We start from the raw sequence: 22,733 nt of genomic DNA, 5'->3' as shown, positions 1-22,733 counted from the left end.
ACGAGGGAAATCAGCATAAATTACACATCTGGACTCTTCCACGAAGGATGCAAAACATTTATTAGACATTCTAGGTTTTGAACTCAGAGCCTGGAATACTTGCTAGGCATTTTCACACACAGCTAGCACTCTACCTCTTGAGCCAAATCTCCACATCTAGCTTTTTGCTGGTTAATTGAAGATGAGGGTCTCTTGGATTTGTCTACTGAAGATGGCTTTAAACCTTGACCCTCAGATCTCAGCCTCTTGAGTAGTTAGGATTATAGATGTGAGCTACTAGCATGCCTGGCTTTGTATTCTGTTTTTGAGGTAGAGCATCACTAACTTTGCGTAGGCTGGCCTCAAATGCATGAGCCTCCAGTCTCTGCCTCCAGATTAGGTGGGATTACAGGTGTGTGCCACGATGCTCAACAAGTTATCATCATTATTACTGAGAGCAATAACAACTCATTGGCTCCAGGCAGATTCAATGCTCCTTAGTGTTCCATTGGTGTGACTGCTCATTCACTTAGAAGCAGCTAATTTCACAGCATGGTGACTTGGTTTTCCCCAGGTGTGCCTCCCGCATCCTGTGCTCCTTAGGAGAGCAACAGAAACAACGAGAAGATTTGGCTTCTGAGACAAGAATCCAATGTAGGTCCTACAAAACTGAGGGAGTGAAGGAAGGGGTTGGGAGAGGAAGGCTGAATGAAAATGTTGAGAGAGGTGACATTGAGCAAGATATACTGTATTCATAAACTGCCTTGTTAAATGGCAACTCCTACGTACAACTACTTAAAGGTAACATAAGAAAGAAAGAAAGAAAGAAAGAAAGAAAGAAAGAAAGAAAGAAAGAAAGAAAGAAAGAAAGAAAGAAAGAAAGAAAGAAAGAAAGAAAGAGAAAGAAAGAAAGGAAGGAAGAAAGAGAAAGAAAGTAAGGAAGAAAGAGAAAGTAGGAGGAGGGAAGGAAGGAAAGAGAAAAAAGAAAGAAAGAAAGAAAGGAAGGAAGGAAGGAGGAAGGAAGGAACGAATGAAGAAAGGAAGGAAGGAAGGAAGGGCCAGGCGTCGATGGCTCATGCCTGTAATCCTAGCTACTCAGGAGGCTGAGATCTGAGGATCGCTATTCAAAGCCAGCCTGGCAGGAAAGTCTGTGAGACGCTTCAATAAACCACCAGAAAACAGAAGTGGCACTGTGGCTCAAGTGATAGAACACTTGCCTTGAGCTGAAGAGCTGAGGGACAGTGCCCAGGCCCAGAGTTCAACACGGCTGACAAAGAAAGAAAACAAAAGAAAGAAAGAAAGAGAGAAAGAAAGAAAGAAAGAAAGAAAGAGAGAAAGAAAGAGAGAAAGAGAGAAAGAAAGAAAGAAAGGAAAGAAAGAAAGAAAGAAAGAGAGAAAAGAAAGAAAGAAAAAGAAGGGAGAGAAGGAAGGAAAGAGAAAGAAAGAAGAGAAAGGAAGGAAGGAAGGAGGGAGGGTAGGTGGGAAGAAGGAAAGAGAAAGAAAGGAAGGAAGGAAAGAAGGGAGACAGAGACAGAGAAACAGAGAAAGACACAGAGAGATATTTGGCTCTGGGAAATCCCGGGCAGTGGCTTCCCTGGGAAGTGGAATGGCTGCCTTGGTCACCGCGCTCAGTCCCCCCTCCCTCCATGGGCTGGCTGGCAGGAAAGAGGAAGTATGGGCAGGCTGGTGCTCATGCCCGGCCTCCAGGGCTGAGTGAGGGCTTGTAGGCAACACTGCAACTGTCAGCGGCACCCAAACACAACCCTCAGTGTGCAGCTGCCCTCAAAGGCTCTCCCATCTGGACACCCATGACCCAGGTAAATGCTGCATCTTTCCTACATCCACTTTCCTGCTGTCTCTACCACAGGCCAGTAGCAGCAGGTACCATGTCCATGAGAGCAATGGCAGGGTGTGGGCTGGGACATTGTAGCCTAAGAACTTGGCACCAGATGGAGATGGAGAAACACTGGCTTTGGGCATCGCTGGCTATGCTACCTTGGGCAGTATTTCTTCTATCCCAGCTTCTGTTCCTGGTGTGTGTGAAGAGATGATGAAGTCTACTTCTTCCGTTGAGACGAGGCACTAATTGGGAGTGGGCTGTGTACAGTGGAGGAGAGGATACTGATGTGAGACTTGATAGTTGGTCTAGAAGAGGATCCCTGCAGCTCTGGGCTGCTGGTCAGGGCAACGCATTGACTAGGTGAGCTACATCTTGGGGCCTGTGGATGAAGCAACTGGTATACCAAAAGTCTTAGTATCTTGGTCACTGCATTTCTGGTGTTCAGAAAGCTACACACTGACTGCAGAGGCATCAGGATGGAGGTATGTTGGCTGGGGTGATTTCTTGATTGAGCTGTCTGCCTCTTTCTCTCTAGAAAATTAATCTGGGAGCTGGGGATGTGACTTAGTGGTAGAGTGCTTGCCTAGCATGCATGGAGCCCTGGGTTCAATTCTGTTGATATGTTTACCATATAAACAGAAAAAGACAGACGTGGCACTGTGGCTCAAGTGGTAGAGTGCCCAGGCCCTGAGTTCAAGCCCCAGGACTGGTAAAAAAAGAAAAAGAAAAGGAAATTAATCTGGGAGGAGACATGGGTTCTACATGTTCATTTCCAACTCCAATTGCTGTACTTCTTGCGAAAGCTACTCCCTTCTCTGGCCCCATTGCATTGTGGACCTCTGAAGGACAATCCACTGAGGGTATGGATTCCTGGTTCCCAGTTCCTGGTACCATGACTACCCTTGTAGCCTTAGCAATTGGAGGCAGAGATAAGAGAATCACTGAGCCCAGGCGTTCAAGACCAATCTAGGAAAGACCCTGTCTATTTTGTATATGTGTGTATGCATATATATTATAATACACTATCAATGTAAAATATATAATATAATAGATATTTTATATATTATGTATATATTATATAGTGTCTATATACATAATAACATTATGTATATATATATATGTACAAAATAAAAGAAAGAAAAGAGGACATTGTTGAATCTGGAGAACACAAGGCTGAGGAGCTTCAGAAAATTTTTTTAGGATTTTTTTTTCTTCTGAAGATATGAAAATTGCAGAGAAGTAGGGATAAACAATGATCCCAGGGCTGGGAAGGTGGCTCAGTGGTAGAGCGCTTGCCTTGCATGCATGAGGCCCTGGGTTCGATTCCTCAGCACCACATAAGCAAAAAGAAAAAAGCCGGAAGTGGCGCTGTGGCTCAAGTGGTAGAGCGCTAGCCTTGAGCTGAAGAGCTGAAGGACAGCGCCCAGGCCCAGAGTTCAGGCCCCACGACCGGACCAAAACAAAACAAAACAAAATAATGATCCCAAATTCCACTACCTCATGCAAACTACTGTGGATAGTTTAATGTATTGTGTTATTGATCTTTTTCTCCTAGGTGAGGATAATTTTGAGATTTTTCATGTGTTTTATTTGGATCTAAACACATTCAAGAAATAGGAATGTTTATAACTAGAATTGTTTATTTGTTTTTGGTTTTTGTTTTGTTTTGTTTTTGGTCTGGTCGTGAGGCCTGAACTCTGGGCCTGGGCGCTGTCCCTCAGCTCTTCAGCTCAAGGCTAGCGCTCTACCACTTGAGCCACAGCACCACTTCCGGCTTTTTTCTTATGTGGTGCTGAGGAATTGAACCCAGGGCCTCTGGCATGCAAGGCAAGCACACTACCACTGAGCCACCTTCCCAGCCCCATAATTAGAATTGTTTATAACTAGAAATTTTTGATGTTTTTTAACTACAATTAGCAGTATCCTACAGTTTGCTGGGTCTGCAAAATATGGATAAATTCATAATCCTCTATTGAAATTAGGAACAAATATAGCAACAGGCTTATAGTAAGTTGTAATATATACTTTGAATACTCCTTATTTTGTGTTTGTATCATTATAATAGTGTCACTATAGTTATTCTTCCAAAGAAAGGGAAGTTGGGGTGGACAAATGAAGTGGGTGAATTAAAATGAATATAGTCCAAATAGTTGTTTTTTTTTTCTGGTTGTGCTCAAATCTTGCTCTCTACCATTTTGTGCCACAGTGCCAATTCTGGCTTTTTGATAGTTAATTGGAGATAAGAATTTCACAGACTTTCCTTACTGGGCTGGCTTTGAACTATGATCCTCAGATCTCAGTCTCCTGTGTAGATAAGATTACAGGTGTGAGCCAGCAGTTCCTAGCTATATTCCTAATTCTTTTTCTTTTTTTTTTCTTTCTTTTTTTTTTTTTTGGCCAGTTGTGGGGCCTGAACTCTGGGACTGGGCACTGTCCCTCAGCTCTTCAGCTCAAGGCTAGCATTCTACCATTTGAGTCACAGCATCACTTCTGGCTTTTTTTTTCTGCTTATGTGGTGTTGAGGAATCGAACCCAGGGTCTCATGCATGCAAGTAAGCACTCTACCACGGAGCCACCTTCCCAGCCCCAGTTATTATTATTATTTTTTGAGTCCGGTGGTGGGGCCTGAACTCTGAGCCTGGGCGCTGTCCTTAAGCTCTTCAGCTCAAGGCTAGCACTCTACCACTTGAGCCACAGTGCCACTTCCGGCTTTTTTCTTTTTTGCTTATGTGGTGCTGAGGAATCGAACCCAGGGCCTCATGCATGCAAGGCAAGCACTCTACCACTGAGCCACCTTCCCAGCCCCAGTTATAAACAATTTAAGAAATTACTGGATCAGGCACTAAAGCTTACAACTGTAATTCCAGCTACTCAGGAAGCTAAGACCTGAGGATCACAGTTCAAAGCTAGCCTGGGTAACAAAGTCCATAAGAGTCTTATCTCCTAACTAATTACCAAAAAAAGCCAGGATTTGGTTGTGAGTCAAACAATAGAGTGCCAGCCAGTAGAGTGCCAGCCTTGAATGAAAAACTAAGGGACAGTACCTAGGCCCTAGTTCAAGCCCCAGTCCCAGCCCCTTCCCAGGAAATTACTGGAAAATAACTATTTTTACACAAAAAATAAAAGTATATAGAATTGCATGCTATCTGACAAGAGGATTGAACACAGACTTTCTTTTTTTTTTTGGGGGTCCGGTCATGGGGCCTGAACTCTGGGCCTGGGCGCTGTCCCTCAGCTCTTCAGCTCAAGGCTAACGCTCTACCACTTGAGCCACAGCGCCACTTCCAGCTTTTTGCTTATGTGGTGCTGAGGAATCGAACCCAGGGCCTCGAACATGCAAGGCAAGCGATCTACCACTGAGCCACTTTCCCAGCCCATGAACACAGACTTTCTTGTATTCAAGGCCCATCCAGGGGACCCTGTGGCTGGGACCGAATCAAGTAGTGGGTTTGAGTGGGGATTAGGAGCAGGAAAAGGGAGTGAGCTTCACTCCCCGCTCCAAGTGTTTCCTCATCCCCCTCCAAGCCATCAGAATGGAAGGATTTCCCAGTTTGGGTGTGGAGAGTTGACATTCTCTCAATGTCATTTCAAGTGTGAATCTCCACATTATGTATCTACAGAAAGATTTGCTATTCTTACGGATTTTGCATATCTAAATAAAAACAGAATGTTTTCTATGCAAATGCAGCTGCAAGACAACCAGACTGTAGTTCCGCACTTCAGGGTACAAACCTGGGAGCTGTCACCACCCAAGGGCCATTAGTGGACCAGTAACACAACCTGAGGGAGCCTAGGTTAGGAGGCCATGGGGAGGAGGCCACAGGGAGTCCCTGGAACTTCGGGGTATATGCCTAGCAAAGTAAGGCACAAAAGGTGAGAGTCTAAGACAGGAGTCAATACAATGGCTTTGGCCATGCTCAGCAGTGGGGACTCAGACTTCACTCTGCTTCCCTCATAAGGAATTTCTGAAAGGCTTACAGCAGGGAAGGGACAGGGTCACATTTATAGTCAACAGCTGAGAATGGGACAAAGAAGTATTAGCAGCCAGCAAAAAGTGGAGCTATGGCTGGGAATGTGGGTTAGTGGTAGAGCGCTTGCCTTGCATGCATGAAGCCCTGGGTTCCATTCCTCAGTACTACATAAGCAGAAAAAGCCGGAAGTGGTGCTGTGGCTCAAGTGGTAGAGTGCTAGTCTTGAGCAAAAGAAGTCCTGGGACAGTGCCCGGGCCCTGAGTTTAAGCCCCAGAACTGGTGAAAATTACATAAGTAAAGTCTGGATAAAAGTGGAGTTGTGGCTCAAGAGGTAGAATGCTAACCTTGAGCACAAAAGTGCAGAAACAGTGTTCTGGCCTTGAGTTCAAGCCCCAGGACTGGTACCAATATATAGAGTTTAGGCCAGGTGCTAGTGGCTCTTGCCTGTAATCCTAGCTACTCAGGAGACTGAGATCTGAGGATCAGAGTTCAAAGCTAGCCTGGGCAGGAACGTCCATGAGACTCCTATTTCCAATTAACCACCAGAAAACTGGAAAAATTTATTTTTGTCGGTCGTGGGGCTTGAACTCAGCGCTAGCTTTGAGTAAAAGAGCTCAGAAACAGCACCTAGGCCCTGAGTTCAAGCTCCACGACCAACAAAAATAAAATTAAAAAATATAATAATCCAGGTCTTGAAATGACAGGACCAGAACTAAAGCAGGGAAAAATGCCAAGAGTGATGGCTCATGCTTGTAATCTCAGCTCCTAAACTAGCAGAAGAGGAAGGATAGTTGGGTATGGTAGAGTGTACCTGTGATCCCAGCTATGTAAGGGGTATAGGTACACCTGAGACTTGATTCCATGCCTGCCTAGCAAGGTCCTGAGTTCAAAACCCAGTATTGAGGAAAGAAGGAAGGAAGGAAAGGAAGGAAGGAAGGAAGGAAGGAAGGAAGGAAGGAAGGAAGGAAGGAAGGAAGGAAGGAAGGAAGGAAGGAAGGAGGAAGGAAGGAAGGAGAAGATGGAGTGGAGGGAATGGACTAAAAGCTGAGGCAGAGGTGGAATCTGGAGACAGATTAGAAGAAAGTACGCTCAGGGACCATGGAGGAAGAGAAATGAGGCGGAGGCTTCCATCTTTAGGTAGAAATGGAGGGACAAGAAAGAGAAGAGATGCTGGAGTCCTTCTTGTGACCATCAGCTCTACTCTGGGCACACTTGAATTTCAAGTTGCTGTCAGCTGCCCTTATGGCCCTGGCTGCCATGACATCTGCCAGGTGTGGGGATGACCTTCCTGAACATCGTCAGTGTTCTCGTCTGGAAACGAGAAGAGCATCTCCCAAGAGCTGCTGGTGCAGGATCTGGAATGGAGCACGCAGCTCCTTGAGATCTGCTGATCTCCTTATTGCTTCCAGATTCCAATACCCTTCCAGGGATGTCTGTGAGTTCTCTAGGAAGTGACTCTGACCCCCTGGTCAGCACTGGCTGGCAGCCTCATAGTGTGAGATTCTGTACAGTACCACCTCAGGGTTGAACTAAGTCCCTTTCTTGGTTCCCAGGACAGGCCACCAACACAAAGCTGCTCTGACAAACATCTCAGAAAACTGAGATCGAAGGATAAAAGTTGAAATTCAGCCTAGGCAGGCCAATCCAAGAGCCTCTTATCACCAGTTAAGTAGCAAGAAGCAGGAACTAAAGGTGTAGCTCAAGTGGGAGTAGAGGGCAAGTTCAAGCCCCAGTACTAGCGCATGCGTGCAAAGTATATCCCCAGAATTAGAGGCATGGCTTAGTTGGTAGAGTGCTAGGCAACGAGTGAAAGCATCAGGTACTGAGTTCGAGTCCTGGTCTCAGACTTAAAAAAAAAAGAAAGGAAGGAAAAGAAACTTGTTCCCTTGATGCCCAAGGCCAGTCAATATTTCATATTTGTGTGAATGTGTACCTTTCACATTGCCAACTGTATTTCTTGCTTTTTTTTTTTTTGGGGTCCGGTCATGGGGCCTGAACTCTGGGCCTGGGCACTGTCCCTCAGCTCTTCAGCTCAAGGCTAGCGCTCTACCACTTGAGCCACAGCGCCACTCCCGGCTTTCTTCTTTTTGCTTATGTGGTGCTGAGGAATCGAACCCAGGGCCTCTGGCATGCAAGGCAAGCGCTCTACCACTGAGCCACCTTCCCAGCCCTGCCAACTGTATTTCTTACTAAGGATCTTGGTTGAGAAAGTAAACTGTGCCACATAAATCCAGGCTCAGGAACTTCTGATGAAGGGTGATGTCACCATCACTGGCTCTTTTTTTTTTTTTTTTTTGGTCGGGTGTGGGGCTTGAACTCTGGGCTTAGGCGCTGTCCCTGCACTTTTCAGCTCCCGGCGAGTGCTCTACCTCTTGAGCCACAGCGCCACTTCTGGTTTTCTAGTAGTTTATTGGAGATAAGAGTCTCCCGGACTTTCCTGCCCAGGCTGGCTTTGAACCTCGATCCTCAGATCTCAGCCTCCTGAGTAGCTAGGATGACAGGTGTGAGCCACTGACACCCGGCACTGGCTCATTTTTTTTTTTGAGAAGTGAGAGTTAGAGCTGTCTAGCTGCTTCCTACCACCACCTCACACCTTCCACCCACACCCCACCCACCCCCCGCCTCTGTGGAATGCCTTGCTCAATCTTTTCTCCTAAAGCTGGGCATTGGTACACATAATCCTACATAGCCAGGAGGCTGAGATCTAAGGATCATGGTTCGAAGCCTGCCTTGGGCAGACAAATATGAGAGATTCTTCTCTCCAATTAACCAGCAAAAAGTCAGAAGTGGAGGTGCCAGCCCCCCCCCCCTCTCTCTCTCTCATGGGGCTTGAGCTCAGGGCCTGGGTGCTGCCCCTGAACTTTGTGCTCAAGGCTAGGGCTCTATCACTTGAGCCATGGCTCCGCTTTCAGCTCTTTTTGGTGGTTAATTGGATATAAGAGTCTCACAGAATTTTCTGCCCAGGCTGGCTTCACACCGAGACCCTCAGATTTCAGTCTCTTGAGTAGCTAAGATTACAGGCATGAACCATCCATGTAGGCTGAAGTTAGCATCTAAATGGTTTAGGTAGCAGCTTCTCTGGAGGGCTGACGATGCCAGGCAAAGGAAGAGGAGCTAACCTTACAAAGGGAACAGGGACCAAGGGAAGTAACCTTGAAAAGGACAACTCACATACGAGTGGTTACTGTCATACTGTCACCCTGCATTGTCACAAAAGAAGTCTGTCCAGAGTGGAGAAAGAAACCATGATGTCTTTCATTCACCCTGTACACCTGATCCTTACATGCCAGCGTGGGAGACATTGAAAAAACAACAAACACCCCACGAGATAACTGTTAGTGCAACAGGCTCCCTGTCAGCTGCTCATCATGAGCTATGACCAGGTGAGTGGCATACCCCTACAGGAAGCTGAGGTATGCTCACTGGGTAGGAGCAGGTGAGGAGGAAGGAATGCTCCAGAAGGAATGGCCACAGGGATATGCAGGGAAGAAAGCTGGGCTAGAAAACATTGAAGGAGGGCTGGGAAGGTGGTTCAGTGGTAGAGTGCTTGCCTTGCATGCATGAGGCCCTGGGTTCGATTCCTCAGCACCACATAAGCAGAAAAAGCTGGAAGTGCTGCTGTGGCTCAAGTGGTAGAGTGCTCGCCTTGAGCTGAAGAGCTGAGGGACAGCGCCCAGGCCCAGAGTTCAGGTCCATGACTGGCAAAAAAGAAAACATTGAAGAAGTTTGTTGCTCACTTAGTGGGGAGGTGGGGGCTGTTGGGTACGAACACTCAGCTTCCTGTTCTCCTACCTCAGTCTCCCCTAAAGTTTCACAACACATCCTCTCCATCCTTTGTTCCCCCCTTTTATTTATTTATTTTTTTTGGTCAGTCATGAGGCTTGAACTCAGGGCCTGAGCACTGTCACTGAGCTTTTTGCTCAAGGCTAGCACTCTGCCACTTTGAGCCACAGCACCACTTTTGGTTTTCTGGTGGTGAACTGGGAGTAGAAGTCTCACAGACTTTCCTGCCTGGGCTGGCTTAGAACTGTGATCCTCAGATTTCAGCCTCCTCAGTTTACAAAGGAAGTTTCTCATATTATAAACAAACAAACCTAACTCCCCATTCCATTCCCTCTGGTCTTGAAACTCAGGTTACCCTGTCTGTGGGATAGCCCTCTTTCCTGTTCCCATCCTCTGCCTGCGATTTCTCATTTCCCTTTGCAAGTTTTTTTTTTTTCTCTTTCTATCCATTTGATCAATGGAAGTTTTCATCTCGCCCCTAATCATCTCAGATGACAGCAAATGAGGTGTTAAGCCTTCCCCAAGGGCAGGGTGATAGGGGAAGAAAGAAAAAGAGGGCCAGGGGCTGGGAAGGTGGCTCAGTGGTAGAGCTCTTGCCTTGCATGCCTGAGGCCCTGGGTTCGATTCCTCAGCACCACATAAGCAAAAAGAAAAAAGCCGGAAGTGGCACTGTGGCTCAAGTGGTAGAGCGCTAGCCTTGAGCTGAAGAGCAGGCCCCACAACCGGAACCCCCCCCAAAAAAAAGAAAGAAAAAGAGGGCCAAAGCTCTGAGTTCTTAAACAGGGAGCATGAGTTAGGATGTAGCTCAGTGGCAAAGCGCTTGCCTAGCAAGTGCAACATCCTGAGTTCAATCCCCAGTACCAAAAAAAGAGAAAAGATTTTAAAAAATACAGTTAAAAAACAAGGAGCACCATCCATCCTGTAGCGAGGGATTTGAGTTCAGAGTCCTTTCTGGTGTCTTTCATTGCTCCCAGTTCCTGCTGCTGCCACCTGGGAATCTATCTACACCCTGTTTCTTACCACCTCTGGCTGGTGAGGACTCAATCAGGCTCCTGCAGACACGCCTAATGTTGAGAACCATTCTAAATGTTTGTTAACAATGCTGATGCCAGGTCCCACAGTAGAACTATACGTCAGAACTGGGAGTCAAGAGGGGAACGTAGGCCCTAATGTTAAAATATATTTAAATGGGGCTGAGAAGGTGGCTCAGTGGTAGAGGGCTTGCCTTGCATGCCTGAGGCCCTGCATTCAATTCCTTAGCGCCACATAAGAAAAAAGCTGGAAATTATATTAAGTGAATTATATTAAGTGAAGCCCAAAGAAACATAGGTCCCATGGTTTCCCTTATTTGCAATATCTAGTATAGGTATGAGTCAAGCGGAAAAGGTCAGATAATGTGATGTTAAGAAAACGAACCCTTAAATATGTATTTCAATGTTTTTGTTTCTTTCATGCATGTGTTTCTAACGCATTTATAAGATTATTTCTTTGTTGCTTTGTATGTCCCTCCCCCACAGTGTAACCCCCGCTTTCACTATATTTGATGTCAGTATAACATGTGGAGGAGATGGGGACAAACAGGTCGTTTAAGGATTCAGGTGGACCTGTTGCAACAATGAGAAGTACAAAATGTCATGTCAAAACCAGCTTTACAATGTCGGTGGGGGGGGAGGGAGGGGGGTATGATTGGGTGGGGGGGAGGTGGGAGGCTGGGAAGGGAGGTGAAGGGTAAACAAAGGAGGAGGCTGCAATGCTTGGTAAGAAATGTATGCATTATCCTGCCCATGCAATTGTAACCCCTCTGTACAGTATGTTCTCAAATAAAATAAAATTAAATTAAAAAAAAAAAGAAAAAAGAAAAAAGCTGGAAGTGGCGCTGTGGCTCAAGTGGTAGAGTGCTAGCCTTGAGCTGAAGAGCTGAGGGACAGCACCCAGGCCCAGAGTTCAGGCCCCACGACCGGACCCCCCCCCCAAAATATATATATATATATATTTAAATACATTCCCCAAGCAGTTCAAATATAATTTTGAGAAGTCTAGACTAGGTATGAAAATTTAAGCCTCTTGCCAGGTGCTAGTGCCTCATGCCTATAATCAGGAGGCTGAAATCTTAGGATTAATATTCAAAGCTAGCCCAAGCAAGCCAACCCAATGAATCTAACCTCTAATGAATCACCATAAAACTAGAATGAGCAAAATAGCTAAGGGACCTGAGTTCAAGCCATAGTACTAGCACACAAACGAACAAACAAAAAAGTTAGACAGTCCTGGATTTAGTTTCTGATTTTCTTTTTCTTTTCTTTTTTCTTTTTTTGGTCCGGTCGTGGGGCCGGAACTCTGGGCCTGGGCGCTGTCCCTCAGCTCTTCAGCTCAAGGCTAGTGCTCTACCACTTGAGCCACAGCACCACTTCCGGCTTTTTTCTTTTTGCTTATGTGGTGCTGAGGAATCGAACCAGGGCCTCATGCATGCAAGGCAAGCGCTCTACCACTGAGCCACCTTCCCAGCCCCCTCTGATTTTCTTTTACTTGCTAGCATAGCTAGATTGGGCAGTTGGTAGCCCTTCTGATCCTCTGTTTTCTTTTCTTTTTTTGGGGGGGGGGTTCGGTCGTGGGGCCTGAACTCTGGGCCTGGGCGCTGTCCCTCAGCTCTTGAGCTCAAGGCTAGTGCTCTACCACTTGAGCCACAGCGCCACTTCTGTTTTTTTTTTTCTTTTTGCTTATGTGGTGCTGAGGAATCAAACCCAGGGCCTCATGCATGCAAGGCAAGTGCTCTACCACTGAGCCACCTTCCCAGCCCCTGATCCTCTGTTTTCTTATCCATAAACTGAAATGATGAAGAAGATTGTCTGCCTCATACAGTTGTTGAAAGGACTAAGGACTGAGCAGCTGGGCTGTGGAGAGCAGTGAGCACTGAGAGGAGTCAGCAGCTCTAAGCTGCGCTTCCATGCTGAAGGAAGTTCTCATGGTGTGCAGCAAAGCCCAGCTGAAGACACAAGCCTTGCCAATTCTGGAAATTTTCCAACCATGTTCTGCTTTCATTTCTCTTATGAACACAACGTATTTATTGGTTTTATGCCCTGGGACTAGGGATGATTCCCAGCTTGGGGGTTTGACCAGTTCTGGTCAGGTTCTACCTCTTATCTAGACAGGATCTTGGCCCCCACTTTGGCTCCTGAGTCTGAGTCCTTGTGACCCCTTCCTAGCTCCTCAGTCTCTTGCTAGCAGTTTATTTTTTTTTTTCTTACTCTTGTGGAGCAGTATCTTCCTCTACCCCATGTTTGCTTTGTAGCTAGACACCCCCCTCCCCACCCCACCCCTGATGCTCCACAACTAGGGCCAAGTAGCATCAGGCACCATATTCTGATCAAATCACAGATCTTCACTCACTTTTGTCTCCTTTTCCTTCCTGAGATATCACTAAGATGGCAAAAAGTTAAAATAATAATAATAATAAATGTATAAACCTTAGCTTCTCAAACCTTAGCTTCTTATCTGATAATCATGGGCTGAAGATAGCCTGGGCAGAAAAAAAGTCCATGAGACTCTTATCTCCAATTAACCAGCAAAATGCCAGAAGTGGAGGTGTGGTTCAAGTGGTAGAGCACCAGCCTTGAATGAAAAAGCTAAGTGACAGTGCTCAGGCCCTGAGTTCAAGCCACAGTACCAGACCCAAAACAAACAAACAAATGCTTTTACAAAATGTAATAATGTACAATCTAATGGAAGTACTTTAACTAAAGAGCACCATCATCTCATGAAGGTCTGAAGTCTTTTATATCTTGAACTCTCTCAGGAAGCCTACGTCTGAATTCCCAGAATTTGTGAACATGGTAGAATTCATGGTAAAGGGGAATTAGGTTGCAGACAGTATTAAGATTGCTAATCAGCTGACTCTGAGGGAGGGAAATTATTCTGAGTGAACTAAGGGGCCTAATGTAATCACAAGAGCCCTAACACAGGAGAGAAGGAAGTAGTGGAGGAGCAGCAGAAGGGAAGTATGACATTGGAAGAAAGGCCAGAGAATGTAACAGTGCTGGCTTTGAACATGGTCATGAGCCAAGGAATGTGAATGACATCTAGAAGCCAAAAGACTAGGAAATGGGGCCTGGTGCTGTGGCTCACACCTGTAATCTACTGTAAGCTATTCAGGAGGCCGAGATCTGATGATCGCAACTTAAAGCCAGTCTACACAGGAACATCTATATAAGGCGCTTATCCCCAGTTAACCTCCAGAAAACTGGAAGTGGAGCTGTGACTCAAAGTGGTAGAGCCCTAGCCTTGAGCAAGAAAAGCTCAGAGACAGCACCCTGAGTTCAAGCCCCACAAACGATTAAAAAAAAAAAAAAAAAAAGACTAGGAAATGCATTCTCCCAGAAAGACACAACCCTGCCAACACTTGGATTTTAGCATTATAAGCATTATATTTATATTATACTAGAGTTGAAATTCAGGGCCTCTATCTGCTAGGCAGGTTATCAAACAAATGAGCAATGCCCCAGCTCTTTCTTCCTTTAATTTTTTTTGGGGGGGGGGAGTTGGTCGGTTGTAGGGCTTGAACTCAGGGACTGGGCACTGTCCACAAGCATTTTGGCTCAAAGCTAGTACCCTACCACTTATGCCACAGCCCCACTTATATTTTTCTGGTGGTTAATTGGGGATAAGGAGCTCAGGAACTTAACTGCCTGGACTGGCAGATCTCAGATCTCAGCCTTGTAAGTAGCTATGATTATAGGCATGAGCCACCAGCACCTGGCACTTTAATTATATTTTAGGGAAGTGGTGCTGTGGCTCAAGTGGTAGAGCACTTGCCTTGAGCTGAAGAGATCAGGGACAGTACCCAGGCCGAGTTCAAGCCCCATGACTGACAAAAAATAATAATTACTATATTTTAGGTATGGTCTTGAGTTTTTTTGCCCAGGGCCAACCTCAATGCATAGTTTTCCTACCTATAGCTCCTGAGTAGCTGATAGACATGAACTATGACTCCTAGATTATTGAGATGGGGAAGTTTCACTAACTTTTTACCCAAGTTACCCTCAAACTTTGATCCTCAAAGTCTACCTCCTAAGCAGCTCTGATTACAGTCCTGGTCTACCGTGCTCAGTTAGATTTTTTTTTTTTGGGTCCAGTCGTGGGGCCTGAACTCTGGGCCTGGGCGCTGTCCCTCAGCTCTTCAGCTCAAGGCTAGCGCTCTACCACTTCAGCCACAGCGCAACCTCCGGCTTTTTCTTTTTGCTTATGTGGTGCTGAGGAATCAAACCCAGGGCCTCATGCTTGCAAGGCAAGCCCTCTACCACTGAGTCATCTTCCCAGCCCAGTTAGATTTTTTTTGTTAGCATCAGTTAGTAGTACCAGGGTAGGATTTGTTGGTTTGGGTTTTGTTTTGTTTGTTTTTTCAAAGAGATCAAAGTCCCACTATGTTAACTCAGGCTAGCCCCAAAATTCCTAGGCTTGAGCAATCCTTTCCTCTCCAGGCCCCCAGGCACACACCCCTGATGGCTTGAGTATGTTTCTGTCATTGTACAGTTAGAGCAGCACCTAGGAAATGAACACAGCTGGATTATGACAAGTGCTGCTGATAGGACACTTGAAGTCCTGAAGTCATGGGGTGGGGATCAAGGGTAGAGTGAGGGAACTTCCCCAGAGATATTTCAGTCCAATTTCAAAACTTTGTAATTTACATTTTTTGGTGGGGGTGGAGGGGTGGGAGGGTGGGGGGAAGGGGTGGGGGTGGGTACAAGGGGAAGCAGTTGGGCTTGAACTCAGGGCCTGGATTCTGTCCTTTAACTTTTCTGCTCAAGATTGGCACTCTATCACTTGCCCCACGGTTCTGCTTCTAGCTTTTTGGTGGTTTCAAACTGTCATCTTCAGAGCTCAGCCTTCTAAGTAGCTAGGATTATAGGCATGAGCTACCAGCATCTGGGTAAATCCAGTGTTCTTTTGATCTCATTGGGCCCTGGGAAAGCAAGGAAAGCCATTTGTAATCTATACTGTTTTTTCTCGTTTTCTTTCTTTCTTTCTTTCTCTTTCTTTTGTTCTTTCTTTCTTTCTTTCTCTTTTTTTCTTTCTCTCCTCTTCTCTCTCTCCCTCTCTCCTCCCTTTCCTCTTTCTCTCTGTCTGTCTGTCTGTCTGTCTCTCTCTCTCTCTCTGTCTCTCTCTCAGCAGTACTAGGGCTTGACCTCAGGGCTCAGGTTCTGTCCCTGAGCTTCTTTACTCAAGGCTAATCTTTTACTACTTGAGCCAAAGCTCCACTTCCAGCTTTTTTTGGTAGTTAATTGGAGATAAGAGTCTCACAGCCCCACTTATGGTTTTCTGGTAGTTAACTGGAGATAAGAATCTCAGAGACTTTCCTGCCTGGGCTGGCGTTGAACCTCAGTCCTCAGATCTCAGCCTTCTGAGTAGACAACAGGTATGAGCCACTAGCACCTAGCTTTTTTTTTTTTTTTTTTTTTAATCCATGGTTCTTCTTTCTCTATTGTTCTCTATTGCTCACCCTGGAAAAATAGTCTGCAGGGAAACATTTGTTATGTGCATGAATGAGTGTCCACTGGCTAAATGGTGACGTCGGAAGTTGATTCTCCTGTGACCACAATGCCAGGAGAGCTACAAGAATGCCTCAGGAGCCGGGCGCTGGTGGCTCACGCCTGTAATCCTAGCTACTCAGGAGGCTGAGATCTGAGGATCGCGGTTCAAAGCCAGCCCGGGCAGGAAAGACTGTGAGACTCCTATCTCCAATAAACCACCAGAAAACCGGAAGTGGCACTGTGGCTCAAGTGGTAGAGCGCTTGCCTTGAGCTGAAGAGCTGAAGGACAGCGCCCAGGCCCAGAGTTCAAGCCCCACGACCGACCAAAAAAAAAAAAAAAGAATGCCTCAGAAATCATTTTTACTTTCACAAATGAACTGACCAGGAGCCAATTCCATGAACAAAGTCAGCCCAGTCTTCAAAGGCCTCCTCTAGTCCTGGAGGCATTTCCTGTTCGTCTGACCTGCAGCCTGCTCCTCTGTCACTAAAAACCTGGCATCAACCAATCTCTCTGTCTTATGTCCTCTCTCACTTGGAATACCACTGCACCCAGGCCATTCTATCACCAGGACCTGTTCCTACAAGCTGCTCTGTGCTGCGCAGTTTCACTGATGGTTTGATGGTAACAGATTACAACACATCATAATTTAGGCATTTAGAGTGAAAATATAGAACTGGGTGCCAGTGGCTCACACTTGTAATCCCAGCTCCTCAGGAGGCTGAGATCTGAGGATCACGGTTTGAAGCTAGCCCAAGCAGGAAAGTCCAAGAGATTCTTTTTTTTAAAAATTTGTTTATTTTTTATTGTGAAAATACTGTACAGAGGGGTTACAATTACATGGGCAAGATAATGAGTACATTTCTTATCAAGCATTGTAGCCTCCTCCTTTGTTTCCCCTTCCCATCCCTTCCCATCCTCCCCCCACTCCCCCCACCCAACCCTCCCCCCCCCCCACCAAAGTTGTAAAGTTCATTTTGGACATAACAACTTGTATATCTCATTGTTGCAATGGGTCCACCTGTATCCCTATTTAAATGATTTTTTTCCCCTTCCCCTTCACAAATTATAACAACATCAAATACAGTGAAAGCAGGGGGAGGGACATACAAAAAAATATGGAATGCTTCACGAATTTGCGTGTCATCCTTGCGCAAGGACCATGCTAATCTTCTCTGTATCCTTCCAATTTTAGTACATGTGTTGCCAAAGCGAACACAAGAGATTTTTTTTTTTTTTGGTCTGGTTGTGGGGCCTGAACTCTGGGCCTGGACTCTGTCCCTCAGCTTTTCAGCTCAAGGCTAGCACTCTACCACTTGAGCCACAGCACCACTTCCAGCTTTTTTCTTTTTGCTTATGTGGTGCTGAGGAATCGAACCCAGGGCCTAATGCTTGCAAGGCAAGTACTCTACCACTGAGACACCTTCCCAGCCCACAAGAGATTCTTATATCCAACAAATTACCAAAATCCAAACTGTGTCTCATGAAGCCTTGAGCAAAAATGCTAAGCTAGTACTGGCACACATACACACACATACACACACACACACAAGAACAAATATTATTCATGTGCTTTATAAATACACTGGTCATTTTCCACTATGGGGTCTTTCTAACTATGCTCAGACTTGCTGCCGCCGCCTCCTCCTCCCCCCCCTCCCCCTCCCCCTCTCCCTCTTCCTCCTCTTCCTTCTTTTTCATCTGGGGCTTAAAATCAGGGCCTGGGTGCTATCCCTGAGCATTTTTGCTCAAGGCTAGTGCTTCACCACTTTGTACCACAGCACCACTTCTGGCTTTCTGGTGGTTAATTGGAGATGAGAGTCTCACGAACTTTCCTGCTTAGACTGGCTTTGAACTGTGATCCTGAGATCTCAGCATCCTGAGTAGCTAGGATTATAGGCATGAGCCACCAGCACCTGTCATGATTTGTTCTGTGTTGCTAGACTTGCCTCCTTTCTACTCTGCCAGCCTTGAAATTTCTGGTACCTCTTCTTAGGAACACTAACCCAGTGTGCTCTGCATTGTCGGCTTGGCCTCCTGACCAGGCCACACTCAAAGAGATCCATTGTCTTGGTCTGTTCTCTATTACTATATCAGAACAACAGCTGAATAATTTCTAAAGAAAACACATTTGTTTATGTTTTATTGATACTTGGGTTTGAACTCAGGATTTCATGTTTTTATGTTTTTTGGTCGGTCGTGGGGCCTGAACTCTGGGCCTAGGCGCTGTCCCTCAGTTCTTCACCTCAAGGCTAGTGCTCTACCACTTGAGCCATAGTGCCACTTCCAGTTTTTTTCTGCTTATGTGGTGCTGAGGAATCGAACCCAGGGCCTCATGCATGCAAGGCAAGCGCTCTCCACTGAGCCACCTTCCCAGCCCTCAGGATTTCATGTTTGCTGCTGCTTTATCACTTGAACCATGCATTAGCTCTGTTTTTCACTATTTATTTTTAGGATAAGGTCTTGATTCCTGTGCAGGCAAAGCACCCAAACCACTATCTGCCCATTTTAGGCTTTCCATGGTTGCTAGGATGGGCACACACCACCATGTCCAGATTTCCTCCACCAGATGGAATTTTGAGAAATTTTCTGTTAAAGTTGGCCTCTAACAGTGCTTGTCCTCATCTCACCCACCCAAGTAGCTAGAATCACAAACCATTTCTGAAGCCTGGAAAGCCCAAAATTAGATGGCTATATCTGGGGTCCAGTCGTGGGGCCTGAACTCTGGGCCTGGGTGCTGTCCCTCAGCTCTTCAGCTCAATGCTAGTGCTCTACCACTTGAGCCACTGCGCCACTTCTGGCTTTTTTCTTTTTGCTTATGTGGTGGTGAGGACTCGAACCCAGGGCCTCAGGCATGTAAGGCAAGTGCTCTACCACTGAGCCACCTTTCCAGCCCCAGATGGCTATATCTGATGAGAGCCTTTTGCTACTTCAACTCATGGCAGGAAGGGAACTGGATGCATGCAGAAAAGAAGCAAGTCTTGTGATAAACAGTATTGCAAGAGCAACAGTTCACTCACGTGAGATGGATCCCTCATAACCCAATTGTCTCTTTAAAGGCTCACTGACTCTCAACACTATGACATAGGGACCACTACTCCTCAATTCTATGACATGAGGACCAAGACTCATTTCATAGTCAAACCTAGAGTGTCCATCTAGGTATTTTTGTAGCCTCCCCCCTACACCCCTTCAAAAAATAAAAGCTTGCCAAGGAGCTGGTAGCTCATGTTTATAAGCATAACTACTCAGGAGACAGATCTGAGGATCAGGAATTGAAGTCAGCCCAGGCAGGAAAGTCTGTGAAACTCTTATCTTCACTGAACTACCAATAAGCCAGAAGTGGAGCTATGGCTCAAGTGGTAGAGCACTAGTATTGAGCAAAAAAAAACTTTAGGAACATCACCTAGGCCCTCAGTTCAACTTCCAGCAAAGATAAACAAACAAACAAATAAATAAATGCTAGAGAGTGGGGAGCTGGTGGCTCAAACCTATAATCCTAGCTACTTAGGAGGCTAAGAACGAAAACCTAAGAATTATGGTTTGTAGCTATATCTGGGTAGAAAAGTCTGTGAGATTCGATTCCTCAGCACCACATAAGCAAACAGAAAAAAGCCAGAAGTGGCGCTGTGGCTCAAGTGGTAGAGCACTAGCCTTGAGCTGAAGAGCTGAGGGACAGCGCCCAGGCCCAGAGTTCAGGCCCCACGACTGGACCCAAAAAAAAAGAAAAGTCTGTGAGACTCTTATCTCCAAATAACCACCAAGAAAGTCTGAAGTAGATTTGTAGCTCAAGTGGTAGAATGCTAACCTTGAGTGAAAAAACTAAGGAATAGCACCCAGATCTGAGTTCAAGTCTCAGGACTGTCTTAACAACAACTACTACTACTACAACAATAATAAAATGCTCTCAGAATTCTCTCTCTCCTGAGTTACTACATACTTCAAAAAGTGTCATCAATTATGGCTTTTAGCAGCACTCTTCCTCTCCATCGCAATTTTGCAATGTAAGAAAGAGTAGTGGTCATATATCTGCTCTGTGAAGTGCCTGGTAGGCACTCAACCGTAAATCCATCCTCACAAACCCCTGTGAAGTAGCAGGAGCCGTTCTTCCCATGTCATGTGTCTTGCCTGAGGTCTCCTCCCTGCTGATACCTGGCTTCCACTGTGAGTCTCTAAGCAGCTGTGGTAGGAACCATCCCCTGTCTCATTCCAGGCTGCTGAGCACTCATACCTCTGGCTTCTCTCTCCATTCCTCCTAGGATCCCGCTGCAATGACCTGGTGGAAGGACTATTTCTGGATCATTTTAGCTGTGGCCATCATTGTTGTCTCCTTGATTCTGGGCCTTATCCTGTTTTGTGTCTGTAGGTGGCAGCTTCGGCAAGGTAATGGCCATCCAACCTGGGGGAAAGGGGTCGTCAGTGTGTCACACACAGCTCCTGTAGGGCAAGAAGATTCCTTCTGGCCTGTCTGACCTAAACTCTGGACTAAGCATCAAGCACTCTGGAATTGAGGCCTAGCTCTGCCACTAACTTAGGGCCCTGCTCTTCGGTTCTCCTGTTTACATTGTAAGCAGGAAGAGGTTAAATAATATCTAAAGAGTTTGTTGGCTCAGAAGGTTTGAGAAATAGCAGAATCTGTTTCAATGCACTATGTGCCCAGGTACTTTCTCTCTATGTGGCATTCTGCCTCTGGGGCTTGAGAGAAAATACATGGTATAAACTCAAAACTGTCCATACCAGTGAGGTTTTGGGGTTTTTTTTGGTTTTTGTTTTCATTTGTGGGGCTTGAACTCTGGGCCTGGGTGCTGTTTCCCAGCTCTTCAGCTCAAGGCTAATGCTCTACCACTTGAGCCACAGTGTCACTTCCAGCTTTTCTGCTTATGTGGTGCTGAGGAATTGAACCCAAGGCCTTATCTATACAAGCTAAGCGCTCTACCAATGAGCTCCAAAAACATAAAGTCCTGATTTCAATGTATGTGGTCTTGAAACTCTTATCTAAAGGATCTTAGAAAACACCCTAAGCCAGGGGTCTACCTGGAGATAGTGCTATGTGAGACACATGTTCCCTCTGAGCACCCTGTGTACGTGTCCACCAGTGAACAGGTCACTCTCCTCCCTGGCATCACAATCCTACTCAACCCAATGCCAACAGGTCCTAGATACACAAGAAGCAAAAGCTTTTCTTTTCATTCTTCATAATCTTTTTAGATATTAATCTATAAAGATATATTATATTATAATGTATTAGATATATGCTATTGCATGATATAATAATATATTGGCTATTATATATGCATGTGTATATAACTATATATCTTATTTTATATAATATCTACTATATGTAATAACATTATCTATAATAATATATATTCAGAGGGAAAGTTGGGTAGTGATGGATCACATTTGTAATCCAGCTGCTCAGGAGGCTGAGATCTGAGGATCGTGGTTTGAAAACAACCTGAACAGAAAAGTCCATAAACCTTTTCTCTCCAATTCACCACCAATAAAGCTGGCAGTGGAACTTTGGCTCAAATGACAGAGAGCCCGGCCCTGGGAAAGCACCCAGGTCCTGAGTTCAAGCCTTAGTACTGGAACAAAACATATATTCCAGAGAGACACAGATCTTTAATAGAGGCACCAATGGAGTTTCGATCAGAGCCCAGCTGTGTTGAGATGTCAGCTCATTGTTCTTTCCCTTCTGCCCCCTTAACACAATCAGTGCTATGTGCTTACCAGTTGAACTTCATTCAACGCTGGCCCTCTACCACTCAAGCCACAGCTTCAATTCTGGCTTTCTGATGGCTGGCTACTTGGAGATAAGATTCAGATTTGTCTGCCTGGGCTAGTTTGAACCTTGATTCTCAGATCTCAGCCTCCTGGATTGCTAGGATGCCACCAGCGCCCTGCTTAACATCATTGAATACAAAAAGTATACTCTAAAACCCAGTACTTGTATATTTAATATACACGAATGAAAAACAGTGCATTGTGGGCTCCTACACTCCTCTATCCATTTGCCTTTGTAAAGTTTTTCTTTCTTAGATACAGATAAAAGTATGATCCTAACCCAAAACCTTACCTGCCCTCTTTATCTCACATTAGCAAGCAAGTTGTAATAAATAAAAGTACATGGCCAACACATTCAAGCTTATAAATTGCTTTTCCTACTCTTTATCTCATTCCTGAGTGACCATCAAGTGTCAGGCATAGTGCATAGGCGTGAAGAAGCAGCCACCCACCTTCTCTGTTGCTGGGTACCAGCAGCTTCTGGTTTGGTAGCCTGGGTTCAGTGCCAGTTCCACCACTGGTCAGCTCTGTATTCTGTCCTGTTCCCTCCTGGCAGTTCATCTTCCAGATACCCGGGACCTACTTGATCTCTGAAAACTTCCAAACTCTGAAATTACAACTTTTGCTAATTCATCCTAAATTTATATGCTGTCTCTCTCCCTCTATTAGGTAAGAAATGGGAAATTGCCAAGCCTTTGAGCCAGAACCAAGGAGATGAAGAAAAGATGTATGAGTAAGTTGAGGGAGAAGTCTCTGAAACCTTTCCCTTCCTATAGAGCCAAGAAATGTGCTCACCCGCCCCATGTTAAGGCAGAAATCTCAGGGCATTGTAAGCACAGATCCACTCTCTA

General features: G+C 45.6%; 1 protein-coding gene and 1 non-coding gene across 2 annotated transcripts in view; one reads left to right on the top strand and one right to left on the bottom strand.

Moving 5' to 3' along the window:
- Window positions 1-1,611: 1,611 nt before the first annotated feature.
- Window positions 1,612-22,733, top strand: part of LOC122108609 (SLP adaptor and CSK interacting membrane protein) — a 34,037-nt gene continuing 12,915 nt past the window's right edge. The window contains exons 1-3 of the mRNA XM_042680596.1: window positions 1,612-1,796; window positions 20,355-20,478; window positions 22,552-22,615. Coding sequence (XP_042536530.1) covers window positions 1,788-1,796; window positions 20,355-20,478; window positions 22,552-22,615 — 197 coding nt within the window. The 5' untranslated portion in view covers window positions 1,612-1,787. The remainder of the gene's footprint in view (window positions 1,797-20,354; window positions 20,479-22,551; window positions 22,616-22,733) is intronic.
- On the bottom strand, window positions 17,208-17,314 carry LOC122108653. Its single transcript, XR_006147603.1, has one exon. It is a non-coding gene; the product is annotated as a U6 spliceosomal RNA (small nuclear RNA).

The sequence above is a fragment of the Dipodomys spectabilis genome, unplaced genomic scaffold (assembly GCF_019054845.1).
Source record: "Dipodomys spectabilis isolate Male_0828 unplaced genomic scaffold, ASM1905484v1 ptg000062l, whole genome shotgun sequence".
In the NCBI taxonomy this organism is placed as follows: Eukaryota; Metazoa; Chordata; class Mammalia; order Rodentia; family Heteromyidae; genus Dipodomys; species Dipodomys spectabilis.
Note: the sequence above shows the minus strand (reverse complement) of the source record. Positions and strands in the feature narration are given on the sequence as shown.